Source organism: Melitaea cinxia, chromosome 5 (genome assembly GCF_905220565.1).
Source record: "Melitaea cinxia chromosome 5, ilMelCinx1.1, whole genome shotgun sequence".
NCBI classification, from domain to species: domain Eukaryota; kingdom Metazoa; phylum Arthropoda; class Insecta; order Lepidoptera; family Nymphalidae; genus Melitaea; species Melitaea cinxia.
The window spans coordinates 124462-143371 of record NC_059398.1 but is presented as its reverse complement, the minus strand read 5'-3'; the positions used below and the strand labels follow the sequence as shown (position 1 = coordinate 143371).

Sequence of the window (18910 nt, the reverse complement as noted above, 5' to 3'; positions counted from 1 at the left end):
TGAAAATTAGGGCAAATATTTTTTATTAACCTCCTTTTTATGGTCGTATATCTGATTTCATAAATGAGATGTTCCAAAATAAGCGCAGTATACTGACCAAAGTTAATAACGTCTGGAATTGTTTAAAATGGTTAGTTGTTGAATAAATTATATAAGATTCCACGCCAGTGCAACTTGGCGCCGATTCAAGGTATCATTGCTCATTAGCATTGACCTGTTACATTTTGTGTATCAGATATTCGGAACATATCCTTCGTATCCACAACTTAATGTTCGTTTAGCAATGTTATTACCGTCGTATTACTTTTACAACACAACAAAAAACCCGCCGCAAGTGTGCCGTTTGCGTGTGTGTTGTGTCCGGTAACAAGCATACGCACCCACACACTCACGCACACATACACACAAATGTAGTTATCGTATTGGGTTCGAAATCCTCCGTCACTCGCACCGCACCGCGCCGCGATTATGTCGTTTGTTTTCTAACAATTGACACCTGCTGTCAGTCATTAACGAACAATAAATTTATTTGTTCTAGCGACTTTCGTCATATTAACCGAATTAAGAGCTATCAATCTATCTGACGATGATTAGAACTTGGACAGTGAAAGAGAGGCAAGCATGAGTCAGGCCCAACTCATAATTAAAAATATAAACATGCTTATGTTCATAGATATCTATTCTTAGAGCAAAAGCAGTCATTAATGCAACGAGCCGCACCGATGTATTGAAATATAAACACACGCGCTGATAACAAGTACACAGTACCTACCGAGATAATAAGCCCTTGTAAAAGCTACCAACTTTTTACTTTACTAAATATGTGTGATATATTACTGATACTGTGTCTCTGATATACTAATGGAGTAGAATAGAATATCCTTTAACGACTATTGTATAATAAATACTACTGACTACTACTAAATAATACTGTTTTCAAGCAGTATTGTGTTCCTGTTGGTGAGTAAGGTGACCAGAGCTCCTGGGGGATTGGGGATTGGGTCGGCAACGCGCTTGCGATGCTTCTGGTGTTGCAGGCGTCTATAAGCTACGGTACTCGCTTACCATCAGGTGAGCCGTACGCTTGTTTGCCGACCTGGTGTTATAAAAAAAAAATTTAAAAAAATGTTAAAAAATTGGATGAATTTTTTACTTTACGTTTTACACCCTTTCGTTAGTTTTCGTACGTTTTTTTGTTCGTTTACATAAGCGACGTTAGCAAAACGACTAAGCAACGCATTTTGACTAATGTGTAGACTTCGCGAAGTTAGTATTTGTACAGTTAGAAACTTGACTAAGTTGACTCGACAGTAAAGCCATAATTACTCTCGTCTTGGCAACATTTTATACATTTTTTTTTGTCGGATTTTAATGTACACGTCATGTCAAAAGTATCAAAATAATAATAATTACAATGCATGCATTGTGAGTTTTAGCTGATGTATATAAATACTACACATCAACAATCATTAGGTGTTTAAACATCAAGCGACGGTTGCTCATAGACTATTGTTTCTTGTAACAAAAGTTGGCGCGACTTGTAAGATGTTCGTATGTTTACTCGGCGCGGCGCTCGCGAACTCCCTGACGTCTCATCGTGTTGTGACACCGAATTTGTAACAGCTAACGATGTTTACCAGTACACAAATTGTTGCTACTAGAGACTCGATACTACGCATTGTGCCGGGGGTTTGTGAGTTCCGCTTGAATTCATACATCGTTTCCAGTTTAAAGTTGGTTTTGAAGAGGGAACGTAATTAATTATTACACATAACATGATAATCTTTAGCGTATTGTTATTGATGTTGGTGCTTTATGTTATAAGTAAAAGTAATTTACAGCTATATTATTCAATGAAATGTAGTAATTATAATTACTTTTCTATGCCCTGTCCTATAACCCAAAGGTTGTCTGGAAGAAATCGCTCATTTAGCGATGAGAATTGCTTTGTTGTAAATGTTCCTCTAATTGTACTACTTTTGTTTGTATCTTTTAATGGTGTGCAATAAAGAATATTATTGTTATTATTATTATTAATACTGAGCAATTAAACTAAAATTTTACAAAATGAGAAAGTTAAGCAAGAAACTATCTCGTGCCTTTCGAAATTAATGATTTTCGTTTAACGAACATTAAAAAAAATTGATTGAGTAATTGGTTTTGTATGTTGATATGACAGTGGGTCAGCGTTCGGCTCGAAAGCTTGATGAAACACGCGAATGTAGGATACAAGTGAAAGTGTGCGCCGAGATTAATGTAATTTACGAGCAGCTATCGACGAGCGGCCAGACCGCGGCCGGCCGCGGGGACGGAGCCCTTGTCAGGAGCCGGGAGCGTTGCTTGTGCCTGTGGAACTGTTCAGTATATGTGTGAATCCGTCTAATTAAGAACTTTGTCACCGAACGGATATCACTTTATACATTAAGTCCCTCGTTTGGAGCTTTGGTTTGAGTGTCTCTTGCGTGCGTCGATCAGCCGCAAGGACTGAACAGATGAAACAAAATACTATGGTAGCGAACAAGCAAGGGAACACGACGTTCGAGTATGCGTCGCGTTGTCGTATGTTCATATTTTTAGTGGTAATGGAGCGCACGCCGCCGCGCGAACGCAGCCTTCTAAAAATACTCGCCCCGACTCAGCACTTGAACGCTCGTCCACAACACGCTGACATTGTGACGCGATACGGCCGATTAATACGCTCGCGAAGAGGCCGGTGCTACCGCTCAAACTTCAGTTCCTAAGGATCCGCTAACAGCGGCTAGAACCGGTAGCATACGCAATGTGGTCTTAGTCTAAGGCATTTTGCAACGACCGCCGTCGGATGAATGGTCAACGGCAGACGTCGCCGGGACAGGTGCGCGCCGCTCCTTATGTCGCCGCGGAATAGACTCGCTTGGAAGCTAGTGTTCTCACCGGTCACCGGACGCTCCCACATCGCGCCGGCGACTAAGCAGTAATTTTACACCGCGCCCTTAATGAACACCGTGTCTGTGTGTGAATTATTATCGTTTTTACATAAGGCGCGTCTTCGTAAAGCCGAGGCAATTCGACGCACTTGAGCAAACATCGACTCGACGCTACGAGCGTGTTACTATTTCGAAAGTACCTAACCTTATCATATATTTACATTACTTCGATCGACTTGTTTACTAATCTAAACAGGGATATTCAGTTTATAAAAATTATAAATTTTATATTCCTCGAAAATATTGAAAGTCCCAACGGTTGGTTTGATGTGGTGACGCGGGCGGCGCAGAGTGGTGAAGAAGCACGCGATTGCGGGTTCCTACAGCGAGGTGTTACGGTGACGGCGCTAATTAAATTGCAAATGTCTCTAATAATAGTTTTAGTAGCGCCACACCCGCCGCACCGCTCCCGCGCCCCCCACCCGCCGCGCCTCACCCCCCTCGACCCTCCCCCCGCGCCGCCCGCGCGCCGCCCGTCGCCGACTTACTGCTCGTAAACATGCGGTTACATCGCATTCTGCTGATTAATTTCCATAAATGCGATCCAAATTAATTATTTTATTAGGTATCGCGCTCATTGTAGAATATTATAATCCATCTGTTTTATTATTCATGAATCGTGAGGTTCGCACACGGCAGTACGTAACTAATGTAATTGTATGACCAAAAGAGGCCTAGTGACCGTTAAAAGGTTTTTCTTTCTACGTGCTTGTACAATAATTGAAAATTGTTGCGTAGAATAACATTCAAGAAGAAAAAAAAAATTTCAGACTTTAATTATTGCTATATACATTTACATAATGAGTCCTACTCCCTTAGCGATAGAGTTCATACTAGGAAACCCGAGATATTTTATTTTAAATTGGTACGAAAAAATTAGACCAATTGATTGATAAGTTTTTAAGCACTCGGCGAATTGATACTCTACTTCCAATTCGATAATTTAGTGTGACACGCAAAATAAACGTGTCACATTAGCAATACAGAACGCTTGATCACACAATTTATGGCAAATTTATATTAACAAAATTAATATTGCTCCGCCAGTAGAATAATGTAGTATTTCAATGTGTTTGTTGTGTATTTTAATCTATATAAATAAATTAGATGTGTCATCGAATATAGGTAAGTATGCGAGTAACCTTCTGACGAATGCACCATTCGATATCAATAATTTTTTCGTGCGTCCGTATTGTAAGGACAAGGTTTGAATTTTTTTTAAATAACTAGAAAATAATATATATATATAAGGGTCGGCTAATTCCTATTATATAATAAATTGTTTTTATCAACGAATTTAAACGATCTGATAAAGTAATTATTTTTACTTTATTTATTTTTATATATAACCAGGTCGGCACACGAGCGTACGGCTCACCTGATGGTAAGCGATTACCGAAGCTTATAGACGCCTGCAACACCAGAAGAATCGCAAGCACGTTGCCGACCCAATCCCCAATCCACCCCCAGGAGCTCTGTTCACCTTACTCACCAACAGGAACACAATACTTTTTGAAAACAGTATTATTTAGCTGTGATCTGCTGTGTGATGCCCTTTCTCAGTTATTTAGTTCATTCATCATATTAATTATTTTTAAATTTTATTTTCTGAGATTCGAAGGTGATTTAAAGCTTATTTGAATGAAGTTTTTTCGATTTTGAACCTTTTTAAAACTATTCGAATTCTTTAAATATTATTTACTCAATGTAGTACACATAACGTGCAGCAGGGCCGTGTGTGTATGTAGATATCGTCGATAAACGGTCGCTAAATACATTCATCATTCCCTTATCACGTCCTATCTGATACTTTTAAACATTATAATACAAGCTATAATTCGATAAACGATTTTCTTAACCCCGAACGAAATTTACATGAAAATCTATGTAAAACTACTATCAAAAGAAATTTTATGCTGTGTGTGTGTGTGTGAATGTGTATACGAGCATGTGTGTGTTTTTTTATAAATTATAATAGTAATAATAATAAATATCTACACAATACAGACACGGCCGTCTGTTCCTAAAGTAAGCAACTTAATGCTTGTGTTATAAGTAACAGCCGACTGGTATAGCTACATTTTTTTTCTTAGATGAACATACTTATTATTTATAGGTATGTATACATATATAAATATAGAAATAAATCTTTATATTACACCCAGACTCGGGGTGAGAATCGAACCCACAACCCTCAGAGCAGAAAGCAGGGTCACTACAAACTCCACCAATGTGGTTAGTCAAATATATTAAAATAAATATTAATAATTCGTAAATGTCGATGCTTGCAATATGTGTGTGTCTGTCTACAGGTCTATACACATACAAAACAATATTTTCCAACTGAGGTAGGTATGGTACAGTGGCAGCGACAGTAAAGAACACACGACGCCTCAGACACAAGAAGACACGCCAGTGTCCTGATATTGTTATTTTAAAGTATATTCATCACAGATACAATCAGTGGCACAAACAACAAAGCTGGGGAACACTGGGCAGCCAAAGATAACTAGAGGGCGCTGTGCCAGCAACTACACGCCCTAAGTTTGTGTCACAATCCCTAAAGATGGCGTTCGCAAATTACTGTATAATTATATATATTTTTTTAAATGAATGACAATAAATGTAGAACATATATAGAACAGACCGTATCGCTCGCCATTTACGCTGTTACTCGTTACATATTTTCTCGTTGCGCAAGCGCATGCCGCGAATAACGATCATAGTTCAAGCAAAGGCTAACACAATTACTGTACACTTATCGCATAATATTTATGAGTCTGACTCGTTACCTGTTCGAACAGGTCGAGATGCTTCTGACGTGACTTTCATTTTTGTGCAATATTGTTCACGTCATTACACGACAGCGAGCGTATATGTACTCATTTTTTTGTATTACTAAGCGCGTTGCCGACCCTACTTTTTACCCTTCCTAGGAGCTTTGGTCATATACATTCCCTACTATGAATAACTATCGTTATCAGGTAAATATAATAACAACCGGAACCGACAACTAAACGTGCTCTCCGAGGCACGGTGAGGAGACTAATAAGGACAGACAACCAGGTCGGAAATAAATATTTATATAAACACAAATACCCATTCCGATTGGGACCTACGACCGCCGGTATTTAGACATCGCTGACACGGCACCAATAAACCAGAACGTTGTATAGTCGATGTACAATGTTATAAAATAACCTTCACTCTGGATATATTCCCATAATTAATTAGTTACAACAGTTATACTTAGGTGATGATGAATCCGCCCGTAATACAATCAACCAGTTTGTCAGTTATGAAATACTGTCAGGAACTTTCTTTTGATAAGAATTTGGTGTTTCAAGTGACTCTACAATTTAAGCAAATTTACATAGCTCACGTCACCTATTAGTGATATAAAAAGTTGGTATTATGTTGTTTCATACTTAACTCGAATACTAATCTACTTCGATGCAGACATTTAGTGATACTACACGCCTAATGTTAATTCAACCTTCAATAAAAGCTCAGGGCCTGGTTAAGCTGATCTCATTTATATTGAAAACATCATCTACATACATTCAAACTGGTCTAAGATAACCTAAAATGTAAAATGCATCCGGGCACTTTATGGAGCTAGTTATCTATACTCATAATTTTAAGAGGATAGATTTGATTGTTTGTTTGTAATGAATAAAATCAAAAACTACTTGAACTTTTTTAAAAATTCTTTCATTAAGGAAACGCTTCTTAATCATAGACTATGAGTAACATAGATTACATTTTAAGGGAAGGAAATGGTACAAAATCGTGTAAATCACGCAGGTGAAGCCGCGTGGAAAATTAGTAATATAAATAAAAATATGACGAACAGTTTTAACAGGACGCGAGACGTCAGTGGTCGTTGATGTCTTTTGGAGGCGTCTTACGATCTCAGAAACGTATTCAGATGGCTCGTCTATAACTACGCTCTACGATTTAATAGAAAACAAAATGTCTCCTTTTTATATCAACCATTGTATCAATAATTAATAATATTAAAATTAAAAAAAAATACTCCTGAATGGTCGTTTCACATAATCTGTCACGTCAGTTCAAACACGTGAGCACTTCCCAATATTTATGGTTTAAAAATAGAACATTATTTAATAATAATAAAAATAATAATAACAAATAATTAATATAAATAATATAATAATAATAAAATAACAATAATAACGTTATTTAATTAGTTACAAGTTAGAAATTGTTTTCTATCTTTTTAATATAAAATTTTTTATCCGTAGACGCAGACTAGTATTAATTTATTCAATACTTTATATCATAGACAACATACAATTTACTTTAGAAAAAAAATTCAAACACTACAACTGGCTGGTATCTCTTAGTCGCGATCTGTTCCATAGAACCATAAAGGTAGACATGATGAATGAATTAACAGCACACACACACATACATATAGACATGCCACACAGAATTACGTATTATAAATATACCTAAAATTATAATAAAAAGGATATTTATATATTATATCCTGCAATGTCGTTTTCAATACGACCCTCCAGAGAACACTTCAACAAAAACTGAATGACTAATAAATAGTAAGGGAAAACGATATTTCTGGCCGCGCTGCGGAGTTGTGTTACCCTTTATAGTTAAGATTAAAGTGTAGCTTGTACTGAACGCGCTACCGTAAAATCAATTGCTTTTGTGTGTCATGTAAATTACACACTTTATAGTTCCAGTCGCTCGGGCCGCGGCCGTCTCTGAGGCTTTACGGTTCCATGCTACAGCGGACAGTTTAGCGAGAGTCATAAAACGCTTCTCTTGGAATATTTAACCGACTTCCAAAAAAGGAGGAGGTTCTCAATTCGACTGTATTTTTTTTTTATGTATGTTACATCAGAACTTTTGACCGTGTGGACCGATTTCGACAATTTTTTTTAATCGAAAGGTGGTGTGTGTCAATTGGTCCCATTTAAATTTATTTGAGATCTAACAGCTACTTTTCGAGTTATATCTAATAATGCGTTTTTACTTGACGCTTTTTTCGTCGACCTACAACAAGACTAGCTTACAAATATTTTATATAGTCAGACTTTTTTTTCTGTGCGACCATATTAGTCGCATAAACACAGCCACGCCGCTGCCACTGACTCTGGCATCGTAAAATATGAGCCATATCTATCCGCGATGTGCTATCGGCCGTGGAATCTAGTTGCTATGTCCCTTGTACTGTAATTACAAGTACTGCCTAACGAAACGAAACGGACAGATAGCTTCGAATTCCTCAAATAAAAACGTAAGTAACAATTAGCATTCGTTCGCGTGATCGGAGGAAAACGCAAGCCCGCGTCGGTCAGGAAAAAACACGAGTGTTGCTCATTGAGCCGTGACGTGTTACGAGCGCTCGCCGAGCAGACTGTTATTAACTTAATGGTTAGGTAATGAAAATTGATTAATTTTTATTGTAATTAAAAAAGAAGATGTTAAGGTCATATGTCCTGATGAAGGTTAGAAGATCAATATCGAAATCTATGTACATAGTTCCAACAGACTTAATAAGGTACCCTTACCTTTCAATAGTCATTTTGCAATTATGATATACATTATGTCATGTACGAGTAGTTAATAACAATTGATAAGTGATTCGTAATAAAAATTTGCTGAACAGAACTGTTATGAAATTCTACGGTCGCTCTTTTAAAATATGAAAAATTTCTTATTAATATAATAATAAAAAGTTTCTTGTGCAGTTCATAATTATGAATTGTTGCGTAAATCTTGAAATAATTTAAGTCATTGTTTAAAACTGTGAATGATTATTTAATGCCGCTTTTGTTTAATTTTTCACAATTTAATTCATTACATTATACAGTGTTATGCAATATCATATAAAATGCTACGAATTATATTCTCACTGTCGTATATGTTAAAACTATTACGTGATATTGTAACCGCGCCTCGAACATACGTGGGCAGTGTTCACGTATTCTATTGGATATAAAATTGTGTGTTTTATATTATTCTTAATAGTTTCGGAGGTTAACGAACCGGCTGTAAGTAGGAGTTATATTTTACGAGAGAAATTTAAATAAAACACCTCTGCATTAGCATAGGATTATGAAGGCGAGCGCGCGAGATAACTGTACCCGCTGGAGCCTCGCTCGCTGCACTTTGAGCGCCGAGACCTACCTATCTAAGAGAGTATGCGCGCTGCTATCATTTTGAGAAATATCGAAATTAGAATATTCTAAACCAGTATTTCACATTTGTTAATTGTTCGAGAACATCATATTTTTTTCTATTCAACCGACTTCAAAAAAGGAGGAGGTTACTCAATTCGACCGTATATATATTTTTTAATGTATGTTCGGGGATAGCTCCATCGTTTAAGAACCGATTTTGATAATTCTTTTTTTGTTGGAAAGGAGATATCTCTAGTTTGGTAACATGATAAGGAAACCAGAATCTGATGATGGGATCTTAGAGAAATCGAGGGAAACTCTCGAAAATCCGCGTAACTTTTTACTGGGTGTACCGATTTTAATGATTTTTAATTTAATCGAAAGCCGATGTTTATCATGTGGTCATGTGGTTTACCATGTGGTGGGGTATATTTACATTACATCGAGATCTGATTACAATTTTTCGAGTAATGTTTGATAATGCGTATTTACTTGACTATTTTTTCGTCTACCTACGTTGTATTACTTGTCGATATAATTGAAGTCGGTTTTTCTTCGTTTGCCTGCAAACACAATTATTTGCCTAAGTCTACAAAAATGTCTCAAATTTGTTTACTCATCTGCTTCGTATCATAAAACTGAAAAGTTATACTCGTAGGTATCATATTAAAATATTTAATAGCGATACAATCTTACTCGACCGGTTTGGTGCCACACTCGACCAGAGAATCGGTATGAAGTAGCTAAAATAGTTGACGTTTCGATGTGCAAGTGAGCGACCCTGAAGCCGCTTCTTTCCTAATAATATTATTTGTGAAAATGGATGTGTGTATGTATCTTTGTTACTCTGTCACGCAAAAACTGCTGGACCGATTTTGATGAAATTAAGTACGTATATAGCTGGAGATCCAGAATAACAAATGGGGAACTTTTTATCCTGATATTCCCACGGGATTGGAAATTACGTGGATGAAACAGCGTGACGCAGCTAGTGTCTTATACATATATATATAAACAGCCAGAAACCGTAGCTCCTCTGTTAACGCCGGTCAGTGCTCAGTTAACATCAAGCGACCCTCCTGTTGTTTCTGGCTCATTAAGAAAAAGAACTCATTACCATTAAGATTCTATACATAACATTATACGTAATTACTTAATTAGGTAATAACTTAATAATTGTGTTTTGAAACGACTTTCTAAAATCAGTTTGTTATCTTAATCACAGAATCATCTTTGTAATTTAAAATTAAATACATGTGAAATAATATGAAACAATGAATGAAGTGTCATGTCATATTAATTGTGTTAAAAGCCGACTTCAGATACGCATCATTAGGGATAGCCCAAAACTACTCGTCCGATATCGTTCAAATGTAAATGACCAAACACCAGCTGTCAAATGCAAATATATTATCAAAATCGATACCCCAGTTAAAACCTATCAGGTACTTAAAAAGTTAATAGTAGTACAACTGAATTGAGAATTTCCTTTTTATGAAGTTTGTTAAAAAAATTCTTCATTTTATTTTTCATATGGACATGATATAGGATATTACACACAGTCCGCAGCGGACCGGGGCAGTAGACTCCAGCGTAGGAAGATCGGCCGACCACATTGTCCCTAATGTCGTAATATCGCGGTCATTAGCTGGCCGTAAAGAGCTGGACCGAGAATCGTAAAAATAAAAAGAGGGCGGAACGGAATGACTGTAAAAACATTATGATTGATTTAAACGAACCATAAAACTCTGAAACGTCTGTTTACTACGCGGTGATTAGCCAACGATTACAGCTAAATATATCATAGCAGTTAGTGTGCGAGTACATTGTAACGGCTTGATTACGTTTGTCGATACTGCACTCGTCTCGCTTCTCATGTTTGTATAAATTTAACAATAATTAAATCTCTTATAGCTATTTAGAGAGCGGCTGCCACACTATGTTTGTTAGTGTATATTTGTCAAACATTACATTGTGTATCATTCTAAATGATTCACAGATAACACATGTTATTCTAATGAGAAAATAATTTTTAAATATTAATGCTTTCATTCATATTTAGAAAGAAGAAAGAAAAAAAGAAAGAAAGAGATTTATTTGAGACACATACACTGCTTACAGACATACAACAAACACAATGAGAGCACAAATACAATAAAAAAATAAAATAAAAAAGTCAAATTAAATAAAAATGTAACTAAAAATTTAAATAATTAATTTAAAAAATGAAAAGTAAAATTTACAAGACAAATAGGTGAAAAACCCTAAGCAAAGACGTGTTTATTACCTGATTTAGTAAAAAGACAAAATAAATGTTGATCATGATAAATAATTGCGATTTTAACTAGGTATGATTTGATTCTGAATATTTAAAACAGAAGTTTACAACAAATCTCACGCTCAGCATAGGACGTCGTCGAATAGTTGATTCTAACAAAAAAAAAATGAAATGAAAACATATCAATTAAGCTACCTTTTACATAATTGTGTGTTATTAAGAGTACACTAAAGATACCAATACCCTTTAACTAGTAGATAACTCTACTGGCCGGCCGTGTAATCGCAAAATTGCTACGGGTAAAAAGTGGGTAGGTCAAATAAATGCATAGGCAGTTAGTTACGACTACTGCCTTAAGAGCCATTTCACAATTTTACGCTCTGCAAGTTTAGGTAAATTTGGTCGCATCGCGCGAGTCGTACGAGCCGCGCGATCTTTGTGCTAGTAAGTATAGTGTGACAACCAAAAGACCATCGTGATCATTTTCTGATGTATAATAAAAATTATAACTATGGTATAAAATGTTTTTTACATAATTAATTTGTTAAAAATTTCAAGTATGTTATATAACAACAGTCAATAAATTTAAAATAAAATTAAAAAAATCAATTTTATGAAATAATTTTTTTAAATTGATTTAGTTTTTTCAGTTTACGAATGAATCTAATATTTACGATATGAATAAAAAAGCATTTAATGACATCGACACCGACAAACATATTAATTAACAAATAACAAGACAAACAGATTGAAATGCCTATTTGTATTGATAGTGTGAGAAAAGAAAATTAAATTATCCATTTGTTTACAGACATTATCATTATATTATTTTACAGTCATTTTCGTAATATGTTTATTTTATTTATATTTTATTATGAAAGTATCAAATGCGTTTTATCCGCTATAACAACAGGCGCTTGGCGCGTGTGAGCGAAAGAGACGGCTGCGCAGAATTTGGCGTGGACCTTACCTCTAAGAGCGCTAGCGCTCGACTGATTTACCGGGCTTGATGCGTGGCAATATATACTATCTTTTTATTATTTAATATAAAATGTATTAAAAATAATTACATCTTTTAATTTTTTTTTTTTGTATTCCTTAATGATGTAAGTTTACTTTGATGAAGATAGTTCGTTAAAATTTCTTAGTTTTCTAAGAGAAATATCGCTTTTAAAATTGTACTTATTTGGAAAATATTCGTAACTTTAAATTTTTTTATCGTTTAATAGAGATACAAATGGAATAAAAATCTATGATAGTGGACAACAAAATTATATTCCACATATTATGATATTTTTTTAAAATGGTTTCAACGTAGAGGTTAATGAAAAGTAGGACTTCAAAGTATACATTGCGACCGTTTACCCAGGGAGGAGGCTGATGAAAAGGTTAATAATTTTATACACATAATATAAATCAAAATTCTGATCCGACTATGGACTACAACAAAGGTTGCTTTATTATATTTCAAGAATATATATTACATTATTGCATCCAACACTGAGATTAACGACGTCAAAATATTACAATTTCGCGGATTGTTACCGATTTTTGTGAAATGGCTCTTAACAAATTATAAAAACAACCTAAAAAAGATTAATGTTAAGGATTTCACAACAATTATGAACATTATTTCGAAAATTTTCTAACTATATCTTCAAAAATACATCGTTATTTCAGTTACTGGATTGTTCGTGTCGGAATACGGGCACGCTTTTGACCGATTTTTAACCGACTTCCAAAAAAGGTTTTTTTTTTTCTATGTATGTTACATCAGAACTTTTGACCGTGTGGACCGATTTCGACAATTTTTTTTTAATCGGAAGGTGGTGTGTGTCAATTGGTCCCATTTAAATTTATTTGAGATCTAACAAATACTTTTTGAGTTCTATCTAATAATGCGTTTTTACTTGACGCTTTTTTCGCCGACCTACGTTGTATTATACCACATAACTTTCTATTGGATGTACCGATTTTGATAATTCTTTTTTTGTTGGAAAGGAGATATCCCTAGTTTAGTACCATGATAAGGAAACCAGGATCTGATGATGGGATCCTAGAGAAATCGAAGGAAACTCTTGAAAATCCGCAAAAACTTTTTACTGGGTGTACCGATTTTGATAATTTTTAATTTAATCGAAAGCTGATGTTTGTCATGTGGTCCCATATAAATTTTATTGAGATCTGATAACTTCTTTTTGAGTAATCTTTAATAACGCGTAGTTACTTGACTATTTTTTCGTCGATCCACGTTGTATTACTCGTCAATGTAATTGAAGTCGGTTTTTTTTTCGTTTGCGAGCAAACACAATGATGTAATATTTATTTAATAATGTATGCAATGATATGAATATCTGCGCACAAGCATCGAAAGAACTATGACGAAGCCTACTTCGGTCGCGAACACACCCGAGGAACGACTTACTGTCCTCGATACGGCGCTAATCAGCCACTGTTTGCGCGCCACCATCGCTTATCGACTTCGACACTTATCGAGCCCCTATCGGAGTATGAAAACGATTTCAGAATCTACACCGATTAGCGCTCTTATCTCACCGGACCCAAAATTTATCCTCGACTAGTATGTGGATAATCGTTCTCCTGCGATTCATCCACGACTTGGAATGAATTTCGTTGTTAGGTACGGAGACATTATAAGAACAATATTTTTTCCTGATGGACTACAATCTCGGATGTAGCGTGTCCAGTATCAGTGGACCGACAGCAATTCATTCTAGTGAGTGACATTTATAGTTCATTCTCACGTAATAAAAATAATACGAAAATGAGGTAAATGTGTTCTCGGACAGCAGCAGGTGGCGGGCGGCGGCGAAAGCACGTTGTCAATCAAACCTGTCGGAGCTCGCGAGAGCGGGTCACGGGCCTCGTCTCCGAGGATTGACTTGTTTTTGCCGAGAGCTGCTCGCGGGTCAGCCGATAGACCCCCCGCGCCCCACTCGCCCGCCGGCACCCTCCCTCTTACAACCGAGATAACATCCCGCTACTGAATGCGCTCTCGCCGTAGGATTAATATTATTTCGACATTGAGTTCATATTGTGATCAAATCGTACCGACCCGATTTTGTTATCTGCGTAATATAGCATTGACATTAATTACGAAATCCCTTTTCGTATCGTACTTCCACCAGTCGCGTTATGCAAATATTGTTGAAACATGTTCAACGACCTGCGCACGCCGAGACGCGCGGAGCGGTCGTCACGGCGCATCGACGGCGGCCGATCTGCGGCTCGTTTTAGCGTCCGATATAAATAGCCCACAACAATGCTCGCTGCGACATCGCCACGTGGGATATCATGTTCGTGACGGGCCGCGTACGACGGACGGGCAATAAACATTGCTTTATGCGAGGGCTAGACCGGCCCTCGGCTTATTAAACACATTACATTCGATTATTAGGAGCGTCCCCGGCGCCCGGGGACGACGTACTCCCCGGTTACGTCATCGCCTGAAATACGCGTGCGTTTTACACGAGGGCGGCGAGGCGCGGCGAGCCGCTCCCGGAACGACGCTCCGACACGAACAGAATAAAACCGGCCTCAGTGCCAAACCAGCGGTCAACGACTCCCGAAATAGATGCACAACGCGCGCACCTATAGGAAATTAAGAACCGGTCCCGCGCGGAGACACTCTCCGGCACCGATAAGAATTCGATTCGAAAGCGGAATCCACCTGAGCGATTAATTTACTGCTGCTTTCACCGGCCCAGTGGCCGGCCTCGAGCCTGCAACTGGGCAGCGCGGCCGGCGCCGGGCACGAGGGCTCCGCGTGGCGTCGCTGCTCTCAAATATTCGAATAACTGCCGCGATAACCCGCACGATAGCCCGACGATTCTTCCAGAGCAAAAACAATGTGATACCACTCGACCTCTGACCCGCCGATAGCGCGCTTCACGGTCTAATCTTATCTCCTCGCTCATTCTTACTTGGGAGCACATCTCCAGCTCGGTTTTAAGAACCATGTTGTTCTTGTGCTTGTATATTTTAAATAACTCCTACTCAGAATCACTCTACATCGAAATCCTGCACTTATTAATGTTGCTAACCCAGTTTTATTACGTAGGTACATATCTCCAAACAATTAAATGAAAATTAACTACTCTCGTTTTTGTAAGTTGACAAAAAGATTAAAATGATATTATTTATAACTCTTATCCTTTTATACACTCGCGGTTCTGCTGCTCTACACTCTGGGGTTGTAGCGTAACAATTTATAGACTTCCTTGAATAATTTGTTCGCTCAGCAAATTCAAACAAAAATACTCATAAGTTTTATATTACGAGTATAGATAAAATAGTTTAACGAAGAACGACAGTGCCTCCGATAAGATTGAAATCGTCACGATGAACAAACATTGAAGATTAATTAATATATTTAAAGTGGAAATTTCAGTAGCACGTTTTTTTGTAAATAGCAGGTACACGAGCATTCGCCGCTCAGATGGAAATTATAGCATATAATTAAGCAACTTCAAAAGGAGGTTGCATCTAAACGACCATAAAGTGGCGCGCCGGCAAACGCAAAGGTGATAGCTCGAGCCTTGACCCACATCTTTATATTCGAGAAGCCAAAACTTTCCATCCACTAATGAATAATGCACCACATCTCCAACGGAATAATAGAGGTTCTCGTGAATTAAGCGAGGACCGCGCTCTCGCAGCTGACTGACAGCCGATCGACCCGAACGAGAGCTCGTCCGCGGAGCTGATACGTGTCGCCACTTGTATGAGGCTGGAACAAGCATTCAGCTCTATAACATTCTACTCTCTTAGAAGTAACATGCGTAAGGGTGAAATTACACGGTTCACTTTTGTCTTTCAATTTGGATGAAGCAACCAAATTGATCCATGTAAACTTATAAGTGAATGCAATGTGTCAGTGTAAACTCTCCTCTCAGCCGACACTACGAGCATGTTCTGAGATCGAATAACGTGTTCGCGAGTATGTGACCGTCGTTACGACGTGTTAATTAAGTTTGTTGACATACAAACTACGAAACGAAGAGCGGTCGATCTGAAAGAAGCTGCGAATAAAGCAAATTCACATGAAAAATAAAACAATACAAACGCTCAATGACTTTATATCGCTAATTTCGAATATGATCTGTGCCGGGGAAATCTAGTGAAGGAGTTAATGATTTCAAAACGCATGCCCATTGTCGAGGCGAGGAATTTTAATTAGTTAAGTGGATTACGTGAGCAGCGATGGGGAACAGCGGCGTGGACGGTAGCCCGCACCTCCGCGATACCAGCAGATAACATTTATCTTGTACAGTAATCGAGCTAAGCCATGCGTCTTGCAATTCGGGGTGGTCATAGATGTCGCTTTACTTTTGACTTTGGTAACACATTTAGTTACGGCCTTCAATGGTAAATTTATTGTTTGTAGACACAGTCGCTTAGGCTAAGGACAATCAACTTGATTGTAAATTGGATATGAATCACTTCGATGCAATGCTAACTGCCTGACCATGTTGTGGCAACCGCTTATTGGTCTTCTCGGGCGGTCTCTCGGTCACGTTAATGGCTTCTCATTAATTACGAAACGTAACACAAACATTTAACAGGAAATACTTTTCATATTTGTTGTAACATTAATACAGAACTATTTATATTCTTTTATTTACTCTGTACATACACTATACCGATTCTAACTTTTCTGATAAGTCACGGATATACACAATTCTTTAACTGACTTTTAAAGTTTGGATAAATCATGATTCGACAAATAAGTTATCTGGGTGACACAATCACGTGGAGATTTGGAAATGTACATGAATTGTCAATAATACCTGCTTCGAAGTAGGTGAGCTCGACGACCCACGACTCGCGGACGCTGGACACGATAGAAGGTGGTCGAAAGTCTCATTACGAAAGCGAGAGACCGGTTCATACACGTGACGTAACCTCCGCACCAACGCCAGCGCACATACCTCGCAGCGCCGCACGCACCGGGCCGGGGCACCGGGCCCAGCGACGGCCACACTCCCCGGCAACGGAGCCGATCCGGCGCCGGTCGCGAGGTCCATCTTCGAAACCGCATCGTCGAACGTGGAGCGCGGACGACATCTTTACCTGACAGTATTAGAAAATAACGAAACGACTCTAATGCTGCCCGGTAAGATGCGAACCGCCACTCCGATAAGCAGGGATCCAGGAGCGAAGTCGTCGAGGAGCCACGAGGCGAGCGGCAGAGTACCACACGGATATGCGTGCGAACGGTGTGTCGGCGCGGCGCGGACTGCGGGCGAGCGAGTGCTACGGAGGCGGCGCCGGCCGCGCACGCCCCACGCCTCCCGACACGACCTCTCGACCCGGCGCCCGAGCCGCCGACTATCGCCACCCGAACTTATCGCTACTACCGACCATCCTAATCGAACATTCTTTACCTCTATCCACTTCATCATTATCATTCTCTGCTGCAGACTTTTCTGAGTTGTCCTCCAAAACTTTCTTCAAAGTTATAAATTTGTATAACCGCGCCATTTTCCTGGTATTCGTTTCTGCAAAACGTTGTACTTTTGTAAGGTTAAACACGTCTTAAAATTGCAATGACACTACTTTTCTTTAATTTTTTTAAGCTCCACCGAGTTTAAAAACAAAATTGGCTGTCTGTAAAGTCGGTTACGGAGTTTAACGTGACAACTTCATAAGAAAACATCTCCTCGGACGCATAGACCAATCGAGTGGAAGAGAGATAGTTGCGGCGCAAGTGCACAATGAGCGTAACGGGACAATGACTCATCCTTTTTCGTGCATGCAGCCGACGTTCATCGATTTATTAGACGTTGTCACGTCAATAAAATTGAAAATTATGCTGTTCAAGTAGACTTCAAAAGCACTTTTGAATAGTCCTATTTAAATTTATCCTCATTTATTTATTTAATAGTTCATTTAAAATGATCAAAACGAAAAATGGTTAAACAATGATCGAATGTTAAGCGCTACGAGGTGATATTGCGCTGTGGGCGCCTCAAACCACACAACACTTACAATCAGCGCTGCTAATGAATTACCGTTAATTATCAAACGACCACATTATTAAAATACACCTATTTACTCGTCAACTTTAAAGTGTTGACGTTAAAAAGTCGGTTGCATTGTAATTGTATTTTAATTTATTTATTGCGTAAGGGAGTCAATATCGAGTTTTATGTACCTACCTAATGTAAAAAACATTAACCATTACTGAGTTGTTTTAAATTACAAAAATCGTAGATAGCGACACTATCAAATTATTTTCAACGGAGTTCAAGTCGAAGAGGTTATCAGCGAGATATTTACAACATTAAAAATATCGATGACTTCTTTACCACTTACATCATCTTGTGTCTTTTTCTATGATTTGTCTCCTCAAAGATGGTACTACAAAGTTAGTACTATCCAGAAGCAGCCATAAATAGAGATCTTATTTCATCCTCACATTATGGGGTTAGTCACAGGTAACGTAAATGGCACCTGGCCATAGATAGATAGAT

The 18910-nt window shown here is 38.0% G+C and overlaps 1 protein-coding gene across 2 annotated transcripts in view; it reads right to left on the bottom strand.

Annotated features, from left to right (window-relative positions):
* LOC123653380 overlaps nt 1–17575 on the bottom strand; it is a 32582-nt gene extending 15007 nt beyond the window's left edge. Inside the window, exon 1 of one of the 2 annotated variants that reach the window (XR_006743082.1) lies at nt 17225–17574. Coding sequence is in view for 1 of the 2 variants with exons in the window: in XM_045589370.1 (XP_045445326.1) it covers nt 17225–17461 (237 nt within the window). In the remaining variant the exon portion in view is untranslated. Of the gene's footprint in view, nt 1–17224 lie in introns of both variants that reach the window. The other variant, XM_045589370.1, reaches the window with a different exon arrangement.
* Between the last annotated feature and the right edge of the window lie 1335 nt (nt 17576–18910).